Below are 20,161 nucleotides of genomic sequence, written 5' to 3'. Positions count from 1 at the left end.
GCTAAGAGCCCGTCATTTTGACATCTTAAGCTCAGATGTGGCAAATATTTTCTCTAAAAGGTCACACAGTACATAGTTGAGGCTCTGAGGGGCAAAGGGTCTCTTGTAATGACCCAGCTCTGCCCTCATAGTGCTAAAGCAACCGTGGACGATATGTAAATGAGTTGCATGTGGCTGAGCGCGCTGAGTGTGGCTATGTTCCAATAAGATTTTGTCGATAGATACTGAAATTTGAATTTCATATAATTTTCAGGTGTCACAAAATATCATTCCTTTTTTCCCCCCCAACCATTTAAAAATGTCAAAAGCAGTCTCAGCTCATGGGCTGTAGAGCGAGAGATGGTGGGCCAGATTTGACCCGTGGGCCATCGTTTGCCAACCTTGTTACAAGCCATATTTGTAAGAGATAAATCACATTTGTATTCACCGTACTGTCATTTACCTCCCAGTTTCCCAGGGTCCTTTAGCTTTCTACATACAGCTCGAGGTCTTCAAGGCTGTTTCCTTGGTCTCTCATTCATTTCTATAGAATCAGTAATTCCTTCTCCATCGTGTTCTTTCCTAACTTTTGTAGACTCCACCTTGTTTTATCCCCTCTTTCTATTCTTACCCTAGTTAAAACTCTTGCCCAGAGAGTTGCAGTGGTCCCCTGACTGGTTGTCCATCCCTCTACTCTAATTTTTTGCCCGATTAAAATTGCGATAACGTCTCTCCCTTGCTAAAAGTCTCTAGTATCAGTATTTGTTTCCGTAACCAAGAAAAACTCCTTAGTTTGGTGTTTACGGTCACATTCTGTAATACGACTTTCTTCTACCTTTTTCAGTTTTCTCTTCCACTACTGCCCTAATGCCGTCAGGCCAACCGTCCATTTTTTCGTTGTTCATGAAATTCCTTCTCCCTTCATTGCCCTCCCCGCCACCTCCCTCTGCAATATTCTCCCGTCCTTCAAGGCCCTTCTAAAAGGAAGCTTCCCGTGTATTTATAACTTAACTGTGATGTACCTTTCTGCACTTTTGTGCCTCTTCAGTGGTGCTTTGAGTCAGTCTTAGGTCATAGCTGTTTGCGCATTTATCTCATTTCCCTACTCAGTTGGGAGGAATGACTCTGCCGAAAGTGACCTTTTTTTTTTTTTTTGTCCCCTGAAACACCTAGCACAGTGATGATAATTTATTAAATTGTTATACTGAATCTTTAAATGGTGGGAGCCTGTTGGGATGTGAAAAAATCAGTTATCTTCAGATTCTCTTATTCACTGGAGAGCTTTAGGGAATCATCTCATGGCAGATAGAGAATAAATATAATGAACATAAGGCGGAAGCCTTTTGTGAAAATTAGTGAAATAATCATGGGGAAAATATCCGCCCCCCACCCCCCGATCCCATTTTCTTGTCCACCTTTTGAGATGATTGAGATTATCTTAATTTTTCAGATGAAGAAACAGACCTAAAAGGTCATAGCTTTTAAGTAATGACAGGCCAAGTAACAATAAGAAGAAAGATTACAAAAGAAAAACGTTTAGAAGGAAAAAATATTGATAGTGATTGTGTCTTTGTGATAGGACTTTAGGTAATTTCTCTTTTTCTTGATATCTCTGTGTCTTTTCTAATATAGATATATATTTTGTATTTACTTAAACATCTTTAAACAGAGCTCCATGATCTTTCATTCCACGTTCGGTCTCCACCGCCGTGACTGTTCACTGGACCTTGCCTGTTTGAATATGCTCCATGCTACTCTCTGATCATAAATAACCGCCTGTGCTTCTGGCTCATTCTTCCAGTTATTCCCGTGCATCATCTTTTTATCTTATTGGGGCCTCCCTATGCCATCGACTTCTCTCTACTGAAATCCTCAGATCCCTGCTTTCTTAACCGAGGCCTCTTTCCGCTTTCTCAACGGAGCTCCCTCCCTCCACTTTCCTCTGTGAGGAGTGGGCCTTGCTGCTGAACTCAGAGAATCCTGAAGCCATCAGGTGACTCTCCACCTTCTGACCCCACCTTCACAGAGCCTTTCTGTACCCCTCTACTGGTTCCTTCCTCCTTCATTTCTTACAACAGGAGAGCTTCTCCTTCCTGCCCTTGAGGGCCGACAGTCATTACACCAGCACCGTGGCTCACCCTGTTCCCAGCGAGCAACCTTCCACTATCCCATCTCCTCCCTGCATTAGGCATCACTAAGCATGTATTTAGTAAACATCGAATACTTTTATAAACAGAAGAACATTAGTAACAAAAATCCTTTCTGGGTAAGAGTATGGGATTGAGTAATTGAAGACTCTAGAATCTGATCGTTACAGAGAATATTAATTATCCTGGAAAATTTCAGAGCGTTTAGTTTTATAAAGACTCCGTCTACTCTAAATGTATGTTACGTGATATGAAATGTTACAGTGCTTCTTAACAATATTTTATCCATTTGATCGAAATACATTTCCTTTGATAGATGTTTACATACTGTTCAGATTTATCTTTGACTGTTTTGTTTGGACTGTAACTTGAACTTTTTTTCTTTTTTCATAGTTGGAGAATACCTTCAAATCAGTTATTGCGCAAATTGGACCTGGAGGGACTATCAATCCAGAACTAAAACATAAGATAAAATTTGTAAGTTCCGTTCGGGGGAAATGGATAAGAATAATTGATTATATATTTAGATATCATTTGTAGTTAAGTTTAATTTGCCTACAGGTATTTATTAGTTTTATATTTATTCCCGATCTGTTCAAATATACTGCAAATGACGTGACTGTTCTTTTAAGATCAGAAAAAAAATTACCAACTACTAAATATTTTTAATGTTTTTAAAATCATTTAGAAAATTTAAGTTGCTTCATAAATGCTCTTCCCTTTTCCCTTCCTCCACCCCCAAATTATTAATAAATAGCTCAAGATCTTTCCAATATAGTCATACATATGTATGTCAAATATTCTAAATAGTACATGGTATCCCATTGTGTTGATGTACAATATTTCACTTATGAGATTCATTATTGATTAACATTTAGGTTACTTCTAGTCTTGACTGTTAACAAATGCTGCAGTTAATGTTCTTGAACATTTATCTAGAAGTGGAATTGCCAAAGGTATTGAATATTTTAAGTTTACTAAATTGCCTTCTAAAAGATTTGAACAAATTTACATTTCCACCAACAGTGAAATGTTACTATCCAATCATGTTTTAATTTATACTTCTTGATTTTTACATTGAGCATCTTTTCATATGCTTAGTAGCCATTTATATTTTATGAATTTCCTATTCGTGTCCTTGACCTAATTTATTGTTTTTCCTTATTAATTTGTAAAGCTCTTTGGCTGTTATGTATTGGGCCAAAGGGTATGTACACTTAAATTTTTGTCGGGAGCTGTTAATTGTGATTTGCATGATCAGAGTGACATTATGACTCTTACTGCCTTATATTATTCCACTTCAGCTGTTGTGGTTTTACTGGCAGAAATGCAAAAACCTTGATGCATTCAGACCCCTATCTTCCTGTTTGAACATTTGTTCAATATGATTTTTTTATGGTACCGAAATATTAGAGAAAATTAAAACATTCATTGATAAAAGATTGTTTAAATTACCCACCCAAATTAAGGAATATCATGTGATTCATGAGAAAGTTTATGTATGCCTTAACCTCAATTAATTTACATGGAAGTATCTTTTTGACATATTGTTGGACTTTAGAAACAGATTTTATAGACTAGCATATTGAGTATTGTCTTTTCACATAGAATCATGAATAATGTAAATAAGCGTGTGCATAAATTGGTTTCTGAAAGGATTTTCCAAAATGTAGCAACAACTGTCTCTGGGTCACAGAATTTTGTATAATTTTTACTTTATACTTTTCTGAAGCTTAAATTAGGATTTTTAGTAAAATACATAATATCTGGAAAAATCTAAGAAAACCCAAAGTTTTGTATACTTTATTGGGATAGAGTAAGTCTAATTCTAGGAATTTATTCTAAAAAATAATTGGACAAGTATGCAAGATGCAACTATGGGGATAATTGTAAAATTTGTGAATGAAAAATAGAGGATTGAATAAATAAATTTAGGTATATTGAATATTTTGAAAACTCTAGCCAGTAAACATATTGCTCCATGTATAGATGTGGAAAGATTTGGTATGATATTTAAAAACTGGTTATAGAAACTATTTTTATGTTAAATAAAAGTGTTTTTATATGCATATGGACAACAATGGCTACTGTCTGTAGATAGTTTCTCTTAATCATATTTCCCAAAGTTTTATATAATATCCATTATATTTCTTTTCTGCCATTAAAAATGTTTGAAATTGTGCTGTAGAATTTTTTTTTTAATGTGAGTTAAAGCTAAATGTGTTAGAGCTAAAGAACCGTAGGAATTTCTGGAGAGTTTTGACATTGTAGCAACTCTGGAAATGTTAGAAGTCACTGCTATTTTTGTTTTTATAACCCTTTTTAAAACTGGAGATTGAATTAAAATATCGTGACTTTAATTCATTCACTTAATAATGTCATTTTTTGCCTTTGTTACTATTTCAGTTTATATTGTCTTATTTTGATTTGTTGGCACCCAGCATTCTATTAGCGTCTATTTATATTGTATTTCATTTTCTAATTGTTAGGTCGTGTCCAAGTTTCCAGAGGGTTTGCTTATTTCTAAACTGCTTAGGGAGTTTGAGGTGAGTGTTTTCTTTTTCACCAACCATGATTTTTTTATAGCTTATATTTTTTGTGCTAGAAATTTTGTTGCTACTCCTTGGATCCTCCAAGTCTGTGCTCTAGAATGTAAACATCTTGTTTTGCATTTCGGTGGTTTTTTTTACTAAAAGAGTAAAGAATATGCTCCCTAATAAACATTTCATTATGCAGGAAGGATATTTTTACCACTTATTGTTATAATATTATTAGAATAAAAGTTAATTTACTTTTAATGTCTAATAATACCAAGTGTCCGTTGGGGACGTGGCGAAACACAGTACCTCATACAGTGCTTGTGGGACAAAACCCCTTTGGAGAGCGTTTTGACAGCGCAGGTAGTGTTGAGGCGATTCACCCCCAGGGTTCCAGCAGCTCCGCTTCCACATATGTACTTCAGAGACACTCTGACACGTGCACAGTGCAGCATAGCAGAAATCTGGAAACACATGGCCATTAATAGGAGAACAGGTAAATAAATTGAGATTGACATTTATACAATGGAATAATATGTAGTAGATTAAAAATATGAACTAGATTTGTTCTGAAACATGGATCGTTTTTGGAACTATCGTGTTTAGTGAAAAAAAAAAATCAAGTTACAGAATCTTAATTCAGATATGGCCATCTATCTAATTTTAAAAAATGGTAAGACCTATATGTGTGTTAGCTGTGTGCCAGACTCTATTCTGAATGCCTTTTATATAGTAATTCGTTTACTTTTCACAACGAACTGAGGCACAGAGAGGTAACTTGCCTAAGGGTCAGGTAGCTAGGAGTGGGTGGAGTCGGGGTGAACCCCAGGCGACTGGCTTCAGAATCCTAATTCTTAACTACCATGCCATCAAAACTCATATTTGCAGATATAAACATGGACACTTTGAGATACTATAGCACAATGGTTAAGATATATCACCTCTGTGCTATTTTATAGGTGATGTTTAAATTTAGGACAATAGTACCTAATTTCATAGTTTTATGAAATTTAAATGATTTAAAAGTAAAGTATTTAGAACAGTGCCTTTCACATAGTAATTGTTCAATGTATGTTAACTCATAGTAGAAGAAAAAGAAAACTTAGGAAAGATACACGTCATCTGTCAGATAGTGATGGAGAAAATTTAAAATCACATTGTTTTAAAGAAATGAATCATTTAGAGCCACAACATTTTTTGTTTTTGTTTTTTCAAATAGGCCTATGGGAGAAAGCTAAAACAAAGGCTATTAATGTTTTTTAGATTAACAAGTAAAGTCACTTATTTAATAATGATATTACAGAATAAAGTCTGCAATAGAATATGATTTAATTATCACAGAATTTATGGATAAAATCAACCTCCTATGCCAGATTCACAACTCAAACTGAGCAATTTTCTGCTACAAACATTTTAGCAAATGTAGCCTTCTGTAATAAAAATTCAGGGTGTTAAGGTTACCAGTCAACAATCTTGGATAAATTAAAACAAACCTTTTCATTTTATAGGGAGGCTCTTTGCCTTTCTTGGTAAACAGTCTTAGGCAGAAAATGCAGCTTTACGATTAGCAATATATAATAAGTATAGATTTAATTTAACTTTTATTCTAACTTGTAGAAACATCTGCCAACTCTTTATCCAACATGATATACAAGCCACCTGTATGATTTGTCCCCTCGAAATACCTGGTCAACAATCTGCCATTCTTTCAAGGTCTCTTACCGCTGATTGAAGGAGAAAGTGCAGTAGCACTTTGGGGATCTTTCCGGAGCTCCACACAAAGGCAGACAGAGAAACCAGATAGCAAAACCGAAAATCCACACACAGTATTTATAATAAAATTGGGTAATATATCTTCCATGAACAGTCGCACCAGAAACTGGCGATAATGGTTTCTTCCAGGGAGGTGACCTCCTGGGTGACTGCGGCATAGGAGTGGAGACTTAGTTTTCGCTGTATAACTTTTTGAGACTTTTGAGTATCACTTATTAAAAAATTGATGATTTACATGAAAAAATCTTTTCCAAACTAGCCTTTTGTTCAACTGAATTGCATATTCATAGTAGTAGGCACTTATAGAGAATGTAGAGAAACCATTAAAGACACTCATGAAAATGATCAGAAACCATCATGTTTAGTATCTATCCTTTATATATTCTCTTCTATATGTATTTGGTATGATTTTTCTTCTTTTCTAAGGCAAGAAAATCAAACAGTGGAATGTACGAAGAAGTAGAGATACTAAGTCTAGTTCACCACCACCCTTCCCCTGAGCTCTGCCAATTGTTTTTCTCGGGTATTCATGATTAGCTATGGATGGGATGTTATTGACCCTTTTAAACCAAGACCAGCCTGACGGTAGGCCCGCAGTTTTAAAAGTGTCCTGGGGAAAGTCCTAAAGAGTCGAGCTGGGTCTCGGCATCACATGAGCGAAAAGGTATGCACTGTAGCGGTCCCACCCTCTGTCGGAGATCAGTTCTTTCAGGGTGTTGGCCTTTTGTGTTCCTGTCGATATTCTGCAAGGCGATTAAGTCAGAGCAAGGACTTCTTACTACACCTGGTCTCGGGAAGCGAGCAAAAATTAGGATTCGCTCAACTGCTTTACCTTGATTAGGGAGACGAGTTTTGTTAAGAATCTAACCATTTCGATGGGAGGGCTTATTAACAAGGACAGATTTACTAAATGACTGTGCAGTTTAAACCAAACATGTTTAGTATCTATCCTTTATATATTCTCTTCTGTATGTATTTGTTATAATTTTTCTTCTTTTCTAAGGCAAGAAAATCAAACAGTATACTGTAGGAAATGCACTGATACCTGCTTATTTATCCTATCTTCAAGGATGAAATAATAAAATTTTGAGGAAATATTTTAAAAATACCTTATTGCATGTTGAACCTGATAGTGAATACTCTTTCTCTGAAAATGGGGAACTATCAACAGCTTTATTATGATTTTTTGTATTTCGTGCATTCCCCTCTTTTTAAAAAAGACTTTTGCTTTACATTCAGACATTGTTAAAAATGAGAGGTACAGCGGTCTCCTAATTTTCCCTTCAATTTACCATGTGCTCTGAAGGGGACTTGAAGTGGCCTAGATGTTTTACTGTGAGGGATTATGGGTCCCTTGGTTTGCATTGCTCTTGTATAGAAGCAGGCCTTTCTTGGAATACCCACGTTCACCGATCCTTACAAACTTAGCTTGGCTGAGTCCATGTTAAAACATTGTCCAAGGGAATCTGTAGATGTCATATTCCTGTTATCTAACATTGTTGTTTCATGTTATTTCTGATATTTTTTGTGACAGGCAATTTTTAAAGAGCAACTTTCACCGAAAAAGTTAGGCTTCTTAAATGTGACAGAACTCGTTGGAGCTCTTAGTGACATTCTCCATGTTGAGTTCAGAGAAGGAGAGCAAGACTTACTGGTATTTGATGCTGACACGAAGCCTCTACCACTTGGTGAGTTGAATTACAGTTTGATGCAGACCTGATTTTTAGTTTTCCCTGTAAGGACAAGGGAAAAGATAGCATTGGTTGTGGAAGATTCTTTATTATAGTCACATCAACTGAAAGTGTTTTGTGTATAATGACTTTCTTTCTGTTGATATTTTTTGTAATGAGGTTAAATTGCATTAATAAAGACCATCTGAATTTTTAAAATTTACTTTATTGTCCAGGTTTTTGGATGATTCTAGCCAAATTAATTTTCTGAAATGGTGAGCTGATGGGGAAGCACTAGGTTGCTCAGTGGTCTAAACTCTGGCCATATATCAGAAGCTGTTTAGAAATACATGGAGATTCAGAATAAATGGGTGTGCATTGGGACCCAGCACTTGTATTTTTTTTTTTTAAATAAACATTTTATTTTGGGATAATTTTAGGTTTATAGAAAAGTTGCAAAGATAGTTCAGAGTTTTCATATGCCCTTCATCCAGTTTCTCCTAATAATATCTTTCATTACTATGACATTTTTATCAAAACTAAAAAATTAACATTGATACATGACTTAACTCCAGATTTTATTCCAATTTTACCAGTTTTCACAAAATTGTTCTTTTCCTGCCTTTGGATCTGTTTACTCCAGGATATCATTGCATTTAGGGCACTTGATTTTCATTTGTTTCGTATTTTTTCTGGCTTAGTTTTTTTTTTCTTTTGAAATTTTTATTGAGATTATTGCTGATTCACATGCAGTTATTAAGAACTAATACAGGGAGATCCCAGGTACTTTTTCCGCAGTTCCCTCAATGGTAACGTCTTATTAACCAATAGTAACAATATTGTACTTGTATTTTTATAAGTTTCTGTAAGTGGTTATGATGGACAGCTATTTTTTCCAAAGCGTAAATGTATCTTTGTTGATTTTTCTGATTAAAATGACTCATGTTCACTGTAAAAAATTCAGACAGTACAGCTGAATAGAATGTTGAAATTGAACATTTTCCATCATTTTACCTCCAAAAATCAGTGTTAGAATTTTTATATAGCCTTCCAGACTTTTTTCAATGTATACGTAAGCATAGCTAGATTTTTTAAAAATTGCAGAAGTAGTATTTTCTTATTTAAAAAGTTCCAACAATGTAGACGTGGTAACTGGTGGTAATTTTAGTGGGTTTATTTCAGGACCTCTTCCATATAATATAGTTATATATCATATGTAAAATTTTCTTACACAAAACAGTATTATATAAATATAAGTCCTTGCTTTTTACACTTGATATATTGTCGATGTTTTTCCATATCAGCATATACAGGTTTATTTCATCCTTTTAACTACATGTAATTCTTTTATGTAACTATATTATAATTCATTCAGTGAATCTATGGACACGTAGATTTTATCTATTTTTTTGTCATTATGAAAAAATACAGTGATGAATATTCCTGTACCCATATCTTTGTGCACTTACTAGTTTATTTTTTAGGAATCACTATGGCTTTAGATGTACCTGGGGTCTGTTTAATGTGCCAAACTCTTGTAATCATCATACACAAGTAAATTTGAACAAAATATATGCTTAATTTGAGAATTCCCTAAAAATTCAGATATCTTATTCTGGATTTCATACATGGTACATTAAGTAACAATGAATGTTCACTGCTAAAATCGAACAAGACATAAATCGAAATCAGTATGTTGAAAAATAAAACCTTTCACCAAAATTTAAGAAGCCTTCACCACTTACCCCAGCATAAGATTTGTTCCCACCTAGAACCTTTCTTGTATGTCTGCATACTGAAAAGTCCACAAAGACAGGTTCATATCTCTTATTTATCATTGCCCAGTGCCTGGCACATAGAATGTGCTTAGTCACCATCGTACAAACTATTTAATAGATATACTTAGGCTACTCTGTTGGTCATTGCAGATGGAGCTGTTTCATCAGTCAGACATTCGTGTTTAGTTCAGTCAGATAAGAAAATAGAAGCCAAGACTTGTGTCTCCAGTCCCCCTAGAAATTCACTGTCTACTGCTGCTACTATCAAGGAGACGACGTGGGATTACTGTTTTAAAAACCGTAAAGAGCCAGAGCAGAGGATTTACAAGAAACCGAATCTGGTGGTGAAGCCTTTGCAGCTGGTGAGTAAGATTTAAAGACTTGGGCACTGGAGATTCAGCATTATGGGAAAGTAACTAGATGGTTATTTAAACCAAAATTGGGTTTCTTTAAACCAAAAGTCTTATTTCTAGATATATGATTTCTTGGAAGAGCCCAGAGCTTTTATCTGTAGTCACCTTATGCAGCATTTATTCTGGTTTTCAATCTTTTATATAACTGGCTTTCCCTCAAGTCTCATTTTAAAGTTTTCAGATGACTTTAAAGATTTGACAGTTCTCTCAGGATGACATCGCAGATTCTCTGTCCAGGTTTTTGAAAATGTAGGCTTGAAAACCCTGGAGGGCTTTAGGAAGAATTGAGGACCCTCGTTTCTGCTGCATATCTCAATAGTTGCTGTAACTTGCCCCCGCACCTATCCTTAATTACAAGGCACTTTTAATTTTTCTCCTTCATTACATCTCCACAAACAGTTCTCTCTTCTATTATTTATTTTGTTGTTATTAAGGAATTAACTGCTTACTCTTCTTCCCCTCTACTGTCTGTACCTGCTGCTTTCATGGAAGGAAAACATTTTGTTAGGAGAGCCTGCTAAGTTTTCTAGAGGACAGTAGGAAGGCCTAAAGGAAAATAATGTATTTTAGGATGAGAGTGTTTGACAAATCCTACTTTTTTTGATTGGAAGACAAGTCTGAAGTTTAATTCATTCTTTCAAGTTACCTTTGTTGGTAAGCTTGGGTAGGATGAGACTCTGTCTGAGTTCAGCCTGATTATTTGAAGTACCATGTTTTTAATTTTGTATAGGGCAGTTGTAACACACTTTAAAATCTTATCTAATATAACAAGGCAGTAGTTTTCATATTTTAATGTAAGTAAGGATCCATATGGTTTCACTCATGTGGGATACAGAACCGAAAGCAACAAATGGACAAGACAGACTCATGGACATGGATAGTGTAGTGGTTACCAGAGGGAGGGTGGGGGTAGTAGAGAATGGTAAAGGGAGTCAAATACATGGTGACAGAAGGAAATTTCACTTTGGGTGGTGAACACACAATGCAATATACAGATGCTGTATTATTGAATCGTACACTTGAAACCTGTATAGTTTGATTAACCAGTGGCACCTCAATAAATTTAATGTAAGCAAATAAAAATAACGTAGGTAAGGATCACCTAGGAAATTTTTTAAATGCATAATTTCGGGCCCCCCATCCAGGTATTCTGAATTAGTAAGTCTGGGTTAAAGCCTAAAAGTCTTCATTTTTATAATTTCCCAGGTGATTCTGATAAAGGTGACTCGTAAAATATACTTTGAGAAATGCTGTCATAGAGTTTGAAATGTCACCCAAAGATTTTTAGTAGCTTCTTTTATTTATTATTTATTTATTTATTTATTTATTTATTTATTTATTTATTTATTTATTTTAACTTGCAGCAAGTCGAAATTGACAAATCACAGCTCAACCTGGCAATGGCAAATCATGATATCCCACCAGATGCAGTTCGGGACAAGAAACTGTGCAGACTGCCACCGTTAGATACCAGTACCCTCGTGGGGGTCTTCGTGGAGTATATCATCTCTCCTAGTCAGTTCTACATCCGAATCTATAGCAGGGATTCTTCAGAGTTACTTGAAGATATGATGATTGAAATGCGGTAAGAGTCTGTTCTTTTCGATGTATTTTTCGTGTCTCTCGTTTTAAATCAGCAGTTCTCAAACATTTTGGCCTCAGGGTTCTTAAAAATCAAGGACCCAAGAGAACTTTTGTTTGTTGATATTTATCATATGGAAATTAAAACTGCAAAACTTTAAAAATACCTTTTGTTAAAAAATGATAGCTCTATCTGTATAAATGTAAATAATGTTTTTATGAAAAATCACTATTTCCCGGAAACTAGAAGAGTGGAATTGTTTTACATTTTTACAGATTTCTAATATCTGGCTTAATCGAAGAAAATTGGATTTTACTATCTGCTTCTGTCTTTACTCTCTTGAGATATGTTTTGATTGAAGTAGATGCATGTATGTGGTCTCACCCAGATGCAGAGATGAGAAAAGGAGTATTTTAATAGCCTTTTCAGAAAATCATGAATATTTTTTGATAGTATACCAAAACTTGACAAGTAGTAGTTTCTTGAGGGTTAGTTGAAAGGTGGAATTTGAACTTCTTATACTCTGCTATGTTAACATCCTTTGGTCTGCCTTTGCACTTTGAATGTATCCAGGACTGGCTGTGTAATTGCAGGCTCCAGTGCAAAATTATGAAAGGCTCCTTGTTTAACAATTAAGAATTTCAAGATAGCAAAGCAGAGCATTAAAGCAAGCATAGGGCCCTTATAGAAGTGTGGACTCAATGAAACTGGCCCTTTTTACCCTCTCTGGGATTTTAAAATATCATGCATTGGTCATTTGGAAAATACTAGCTCACCGAATTATGTAGATCTTCCAAATGTTGACACAATTTTATCACATAAAAAAAAAATCACAATATTACACTGATCTCATCAGAAAAGTATTAGGAAGCTGTCAAGCTCGTGGTGGTAGGTCCAACATTTCCAAAATTTTAATTTTCACTTGAAAGCTTTGAATTTTATCATTGACAACAGGTGCTGTCATTGTTTTCCTTGCAGTGACAGGCTCCTTTCAAGGTCCTTTCAAGCAGAAACGGTGTTCCATGAAAATAGTGTCTAATTTACCTTCCAGGTAAAAGGAATGTTCTACAAAAAAAGCAACTAGTTCATTCATAACTCAAATGCACAAGTGCTTCCTTTAACTTAGGAAGTGTTTTTACAGAGAATATTGAAAAGACGGTCACTCAGTGGTTGAGATGTAATCAACCTAATGTTTGTTGCTTTACCAAGGACATTAAGTGAAATTGGCCTCTCTTTTTCTTTTCTTTAATGCGAATGTATGACAGTGACAAATAAATGACTGCTAGTAAAGTTTGGTGCCCCAGCCTTGATATAGCTAAGGCACCTGGAGCTTTACCCACCCTTGCTTTCACACCATCAGTGCAAATGTTAGCACAGCGAAAAGGGCAAATAACTATTCTCGTAATACTAAAATATTGGAATAGTTTTGATCTTATGGTCTCCTTGAAAGGGTTTCAGGGTCCCAGGGCTTCGTGAGCTACGCTTGGATAACTGCTGCTCTAAATGATCTTTCCTCTCCTGCAAAACGATGCCCTTTGTTATTGAACCCATGTAAAATGTGTACATTTTTAATCATTTTAGATTTATTCACAAATGTCTGATTTTTACACTGTCACATATAAGAATACTTTTATTTATTTTCTATCCCTTTAAAAGCATTTCATGTTTTTTTAATCTAATTTTACCACATTTTTTACTTATCTTTCACCCAAGAACACTTGGTATATTGTAAGTCACAAAATAATCACTTAGTGAAAATATTATCATATATTGCATTTCAGTATGCCTGTAAGATTTAGTTCATGTTTTAAACTTACTGGCTCTGACCTTGAAGTTACTTTACTTCTCACCCCTGAAATGGGGATAATAATAGTACCTAGCTCACAGAGTTGTGAACATTAAAGTCCTTAGCATTGAGTCTAGCTCAGATGTTGGCTGCTGTTATTATTAATACTATATCTGTTGTTGCTTGGTGTTGGGATGTTGAGGCACTGACAATACAAGAACACTACGATTGTCTAGGAAGACAGAGGGTAAGTGGGATATCGTGTGAGGCAGTAGTTCTGCCTGGGCAGGGTGAAGAAACGCTTCACGAGGGAGATACTTGAGCTAAGCCTCAAACACAGGTAACAATTTGCCGGTCAAGGAGGTGCGAATGGACTGAGTGGTGTGCTCTGGGAACAACCAATAGGGAAGTGCAGTCACCACTAGGTGATGTGGCGGGGCAGTGACTAGACGTGAAACTGGAAGACTAGGGAAAAGCTAGAGTATGAACACCATTGCAAAGAATTTTGACTTATGCTGTTGACAGGAGGAACCTCTGAAAGTTTTAAGAAAGAACATCGACAGGTTTGTACTCTAGAAGGATAACTCTAGTCGCAGTATGGAAGCTGGATGGAGTGCACGGGACAAGATCCACTGATAGGTTAGTCTTGGTGAGAGAGTGAGTGAGAGTGGAAGGGAAGAGAGAAATTAGGAAAGTATAATTGTCAGGTCTTGGTGACAACTGGTGAACCTACCCAGCCTCTAAAGTCAGAAGGGTGAGGGAGAAAGGGAGAATATGCAAACTGTGCTGACTTTAGAGGTTGGGTAAGTTCGAGCTGGGGTTACGAGTTGGAAGCTTGCACATCGTGCACCTAAGGTGACCATGAGGTAGTGAATTGGCAGTGTCAAATGGACAATATTAAGATTAGGTTTAGCCTCTGCTACAAAGACATAGCTTAGCGATAGTAGCATAAAGGTAAAAGTTTATTTCTTCTTCCCTTGACAGGCAGTGCAGGCAGATAGGGTTGCTTTATGGTGTTAGGAAACACAAGTGTTTTGGTCTTGCTGCCCCATGCACGTGGTCTGGAATGTAGCCCACCACCACGTGCTCTGGGTCCTCATTCCAGCCAGCGGGTAGAGGCAAAAAAAAGTAGGTGGGGGCTTGGAGGCATCCCCTTTTCTTTGAAAGACACAGGTAGAATATTCACACTTTACCTTTTTAAAAAAATTATGGTAAAATATGCATACATTTGTCATCTTAATCATGCAAACTTTACCTTTTTTTCACATTTGATTGGCCAGAAATTAGTATTCACATAGCCACATTAGATGGAACGGAGCATGGGAAATCTGAATGACCATATAGTCAGTTAAACTTTGGGAGTCTGTTACTGCAGAGAAAAAGAAAGGAGATTGGAAATTGAGGGACAACTAGCAACTTTTCCATACAGTTGAAAATAAAGTTTTAAAGTGAAGAAGGAATGCAGGATCTAAAGGTAGAGACAGAGAATTGTCAATTTATCAGCAGTGAGATAAGACATGAAAATGGTATATGGCAAGGATAATAAATAGTTAATATTTGAGTGCTTATTATATTTGGACTCTGTGCTAAACATTCACGTGTTGTAACTAGGGCTTTATTATCCCCATCCCCATCTTCAGCAAGTAAGCTGAAGCACAGAAAGATAAACTCACACAGCTAGCAAATGACGGAGTCAGGATTTGAACCCAGGTTAGTGGTTCCAAAGCCTGAGCTCTAAGTATGTTATACTTACTAAAGATAAGGCCCCCAGAGAACCCAAACTGTTAAGGCAGTTACAGAGCCATTAAAGGAATAATTATCAACAAGAAAGTAGTAGGAGAAAAGAGTGGACAGCAGTAGAGTCATGCTGCAGAGAGAGCAGGTATATGGAAAGCCAAGGAGAAAGGCTGTGGGATTTGGGAATTAACAGGCCATTGATATCTTTAAAATGTTCATTTCAGGAAGCTCTGGGGAGTGAAGTTTGCTTACATTCTGTTCAGCAGAGAATATGAGATAAAATAAGTGTATAAATCTCTATTCGAAGATGTTTGTTGCTAAGGGGAAGGGATTTGGATAAGAAAAAGGAAAATTAATTGGCATTAATAAGCATTAACAAATCAAAAAAAGTGAGGGTGTTTTTTCCTTCGCTTTTTGCCAAGACTTTTCTGCTCTTGATACATCGATAAAATGATCTTTAATTTTTTGTCTACTACGGGTTTCCATATTATGGAATTCCACAGGCGCTGTTATTCTAATCAACTGGTTTCTGATCGATACGCCATGCCAGACTATTTTATCCAACCGGGACATCTCTGTTGTGTAAGGATTTCTGAGGATAAGTGGTGGTATCGGGTCATTATCCATCGAGTCCTTGGGAAACAGGAAGTGGAAGTGTTCTACCCAGACTTTGGAAATATTGGAACCGTTCAGAAGTCCTCTCTGAGGTTCCTCAAGTGAGTTAACAAATTTAGTAAGCACAACTTAAGTTTTGAATCTGAAGGGTTAGGATCGCTCTTCTTTTCTCTCGCCTTCCTCCCTCTATCCTTCCCTCCTTTCCATCCCTCTTTCTTCTTAGTGAAGACTTGGCAAACGGTCATTTAGTTTCACAGTTGGACTATAATCTGTTGTGTCTTCTTTCACATGACTGTGAATCTGAATGGGCCATGAGACTAAATTTCAGTCTCTTATTAAGAAAATGTTTCTTTGGGTCACGCTAAGACTTGCATTCATATAGCTTGAAGCTTAAACTATTCTTATATTTTGATTGCATGGTTTTCAAAAATATTATGTTTTACAATTTTATTTCTTAGATTTCTTGTAAGTGTAAGACATTAATCTAAAACATGAATAGAATACTCTGAAATGGTGCGAAGAGCTAAAATCAAGAAATGGATTAGAAATTCCATAACATGCAGTTAAAAATATGATTAAATATTTATATATTTGATACTCCGTTGCAGGTGCTGCTACACAAAGCTTCCAGCTCAGGCTATCCCTTGTTCTTTGGCTTGGATGAGACCAGTAGAGGTATGTTTGCTTGTTTTCCACTTAATCCGCAAATATTTGATGCCAAGAACGGTTCTAGGTTCACAGGATGCAAAAATAAAATATGGAATGAGCCCTCAAAGAAACCATGATAGATAGCATGGAAGACAGACATGTAGACAAAAATAATCGTACTGTGTCATATTTGCTATAGAGATTTTTACAGTGTGTGGTCGAGGTGCAAACGGAAGAGTGCTCATCTCTATTCAAGGTAATCAGGGAAGGCCCCATAAAAGAGGTGGCATTTGAGTGGGATTTCGAAGGAAGATTAGGGCTTTAACTAGACAAAAAAGATTCCAGGCAAAGTGAGAGAAGCATAAAGCATCTCAAATTTGAGAAATTTGAAGTGGTTCTGTTTGGCTACATAATATAGGATGAGCTGGAGTTGGTGAGTGGCAAAATATGTCAGAAATAGACAGGAAATAAAATGGCAATAACTATAACAATTACTTTAAATGCAAATGTGTTAAATGTTCCAATCAAAGACATGAGGTGGCTGAATGGATAAGAAAACAAGACCCTTATATATGCTGCCTACACAATACTCACTTCAGATCGAAAGACAGACTGAAAGTAAACGGATGGAAAAAGAGATATTTCATGAAAATGGAAATAAATAAAATGCTGGTGTAGCAATATTTATATCAGACAAAAGAGACTTTAAAACAAAGGTGATAACAAGAGACAAAGAAGAACCCAGTAATCCCACTTCTGGGTATTTATCTGAAATCCAGAACACTACTTCGAAGGGACATGTGCATCCTTATGTTCATTGCAGCATTATTTATAATAGCCAAGATATGGAGACAGACTGGGTGAATGGATTAAAAAAAGAGGTGGTATATGTATATACAATGGAATATTACTCAGCCATAAAAAAAGAATGAAATCTCATCATCTGCAACAGCATGGCTGGACCTAGGGGGTATTGTGCTGAGTGGAGTAAGTCAGACAGAGAAAGACAAATACCATATGATTTCACTTATAAGTGGAATCTAAAGAACAGAATAAACGAACAAACAAAATGAAAACTCAGGTACAGAGAACATCCTGATGGCTGCCAGATGGGAGGGGGACAAGGGAGGTGGATGACAGAGGGGAAGGGATTAAGAAGTACAAATTGGTGGTTACAAAATGATCATGGGGAAGTAAAGTATAGCATAAGAAATATAGTCAGTAATATCGTAATAACTATGGTCTGTTGGGTACTAGATTTATCACGGTGATCACTTCGTAAGTTATATAAATTTCCAACCACCGTGTTGGACACCTGAAACTAATATAATATTGTATGTTAACTATAATTGAAAAATTAAAAATTAAAAAAAGAAATGGAACCTAAGAGATCCATGTCTGTGTTCAGAACATGGACATTATCCTTTAGATGCTGGGGAAGGAAGGAAGGAAGGGTATACGTAGGGAGCTGCCACAGTCAATAAATGTCTTTTAAAGCATTCTCCAGTGGGAGATGATTGGAGTGGGATGAAACAGGCCTTTTCATCCATTTATTGTGTTTGTTTATGGAGTTTTATTCACCTAATTTTCTGTTTTCCCATCAGAACACTTAATGCTATACACGTATACCATATTTGTCTGACTTAAATAACTTTTCAGTCGCTTGTATATACATGGATTTTTTCCTTAAATTTTTTTTTAATCTGAAAGAAACAGTGAAGAAGAAATAAAAAAACATTACTTATAATTCTACCACTCAAACACATAAAATTTAGAAATCTGATGTGTGTTTTTTCAGTTTCGTTTATTGGTTGTTGGGAGTAAGGGTTTTGAGGGTTTACATAAAATAGTGATCCTATTTCATATCTCGCTTTTTCACTCGGCATTATAGCATAAATGTATTTATGTTATCATAGTTCTCGATTTTAATAGAGTCATAGTAATCTGTTAGGGAAATGTGCATTATAGCCTGTTTATCCCTTTATTGTTAGCCATTCAATCTGCTTCTGATTTTTGAGTATTAGAAATAACATATGCAGGGTGCGTTTCTGTGCAGGTCGGTATTCAGGATCGTTTGTCTAGGTTGCACTTCAGCCCTGACTAGGTTTCTTTTTCGCTGCTTCCATCAAGAGGTTCAGGGCTGAATTCGTGACCACTTGGAGCCAGCGTTCATGCCTCTCCGCAGCCAGATCGCTTCCGCTATTGGTTCTCTTTGTTTTGTTTTCTTCCTTCCTTCCTAAACTGCTTCTGGCCTTAGAGCTTTGGCCCAGTCTGATCAGTGCAATAGTTTATGCAAAAAATCCTCATGGTTGACTCCTCCTTGTCATTCAGTTTTAAGCCCAAATGTTATTTGTCCAAGAAGGACTTCCTTGACCAGCCGATTTAAAGTGCACCCTTCCACTTAAGTCATTCGTTGTCATTCTGTTTCATCTTCATAACACTATCTGGTATTATCTTAATTATTTGTTCCCATACAAAAGTGTAAGGTCCTGAGATCAGGGACATTGTTTTGTGTACCACTGTATCTCCAGTGCCTAGATCAGTGCTTGGTGCGTGGTAGGTACTCAGTCATGTTTTTAACTAAATGAATGTATCTCACTTTATTTTTATATTTTTTTTATGGTTTCAAAAATGGTTAATGCATTTGGTAATGCAGAGTAACAACAGAGTAGTTTGGTGCTAACTCCCGTAGATAAAATAAAGAAGGAGGCAGAAAAGCATAAATCTACCCTTAGAAGTCAAACTACAGTAGGTAAGATGATGAGTTTTTCAGCCTCTTCCTGAGGTCACTCCCCAGTCTACAGCCTCAATGGTTTGAAGAGTTAGCAAAAATTGTTTGGGACTGGCAGAACAGCTTGAAGTTAGGGGAAAATGCTTGAAGAGCGAGCCACAGAATGGTTGACTTCCAGAACGAGTGAGAAATCACTGGCTTACCTACTCTTTCTTTTTCTCACCTTGCATGCCTTATTTTGAAGAGCTTTTTGAAATCATTGTACTAATAGACACTGTTATTTCAGTGATTACTCTAGGAAATATATATGTGTATAACAATGTAAGGACATTAGAACATTTTAATGTCTTTAACCTCTTCCGATCTACTTTTGTTGTGTAATTAATGTTAATAGTTTTTAACCCCTCAGGACATTGACTGGAAAAAGTAATAATATCCATTTAGATTTAGTTACATATTTCTGTTTCTTAGCTCTTTATTCTTACTACCAAACTCTTCGTCTGGGAACATTTTCCATCTATTTGAATTGTATCCTTTAAGATTTCATTTTATGAGGGTTTGCTGATGGCAAATTTAGTTATGTTTACCTGAAAATATTACTTTGCACCTATTCTTGAAAGATGAATTCAGTAGGTACAGAATTCGAGATCAGTAGTTAATATTTTTAGCACCTTGAGGATATCATTACACTGGTTTCTGGTTTCCCTATCATATTTGAGAAGTCAGCTGTCAGTCTAATGGACGTTCCTTTGTAGGCAATGTCCT

The 20,161-nt window shown here is 36.1% G+C and overlaps 1 protein-coding gene across 1 annotated transcript in view; it reads left to right on the top strand.

Moving 5' to 3' along the window:
* Positions 1–20,161, top strand: part of TDRD5 (tudor domain containing 5) — a 44,485-nt gene that overhangs the window by 8,365 nt on the left and 15,959 nt on the right. Inside the window, exons 4-10 of the mRNA XM_039881629.1 lie at positions 2,520–2,603; positions 4,616–4,672; positions 7,971–8,124; positions 10,035–10,246; positions 11,662–11,882; positions 15,906–16,118; positions 16,626–16,692. Coding sequence (XP_039737563.1) covers positions 2,520–2,603; positions 4,616–4,672; positions 7,971–8,124; positions 10,035–10,246; positions 11,662–11,882; positions 15,906–16,118; positions 16,626–16,692 — 1,008 coding nt within the window. The remainder of the gene's footprint in view (positions 1–2,519; positions 2,604–4,615; positions 4,673–7,970; positions 8,125–10,034; positions 10,247–11,661; positions 11,883–15,905; positions 16,119–16,625; positions 16,693–20,161) is intronic.

This window comes from Pteropus medius, unplaced genomic scaffold (genome assembly GCF_902729225.1).
Source record: "Pteropus medius unplaced genomic scaffold, Ma_sr-lr_union100, whole genome shotgun sequence".
Taxonomy (NCBI): domain Eukaryota; kingdom Metazoa; phylum Chordata; class Mammalia; order Chiroptera; family Pteropodidae; genus Pteropus; species Pteropus medius.
The sequence above is the reverse complement of the archived record's forward strand: the minus strand, read 5'-3'. Positions and strand labels throughout refer to the sequence as shown.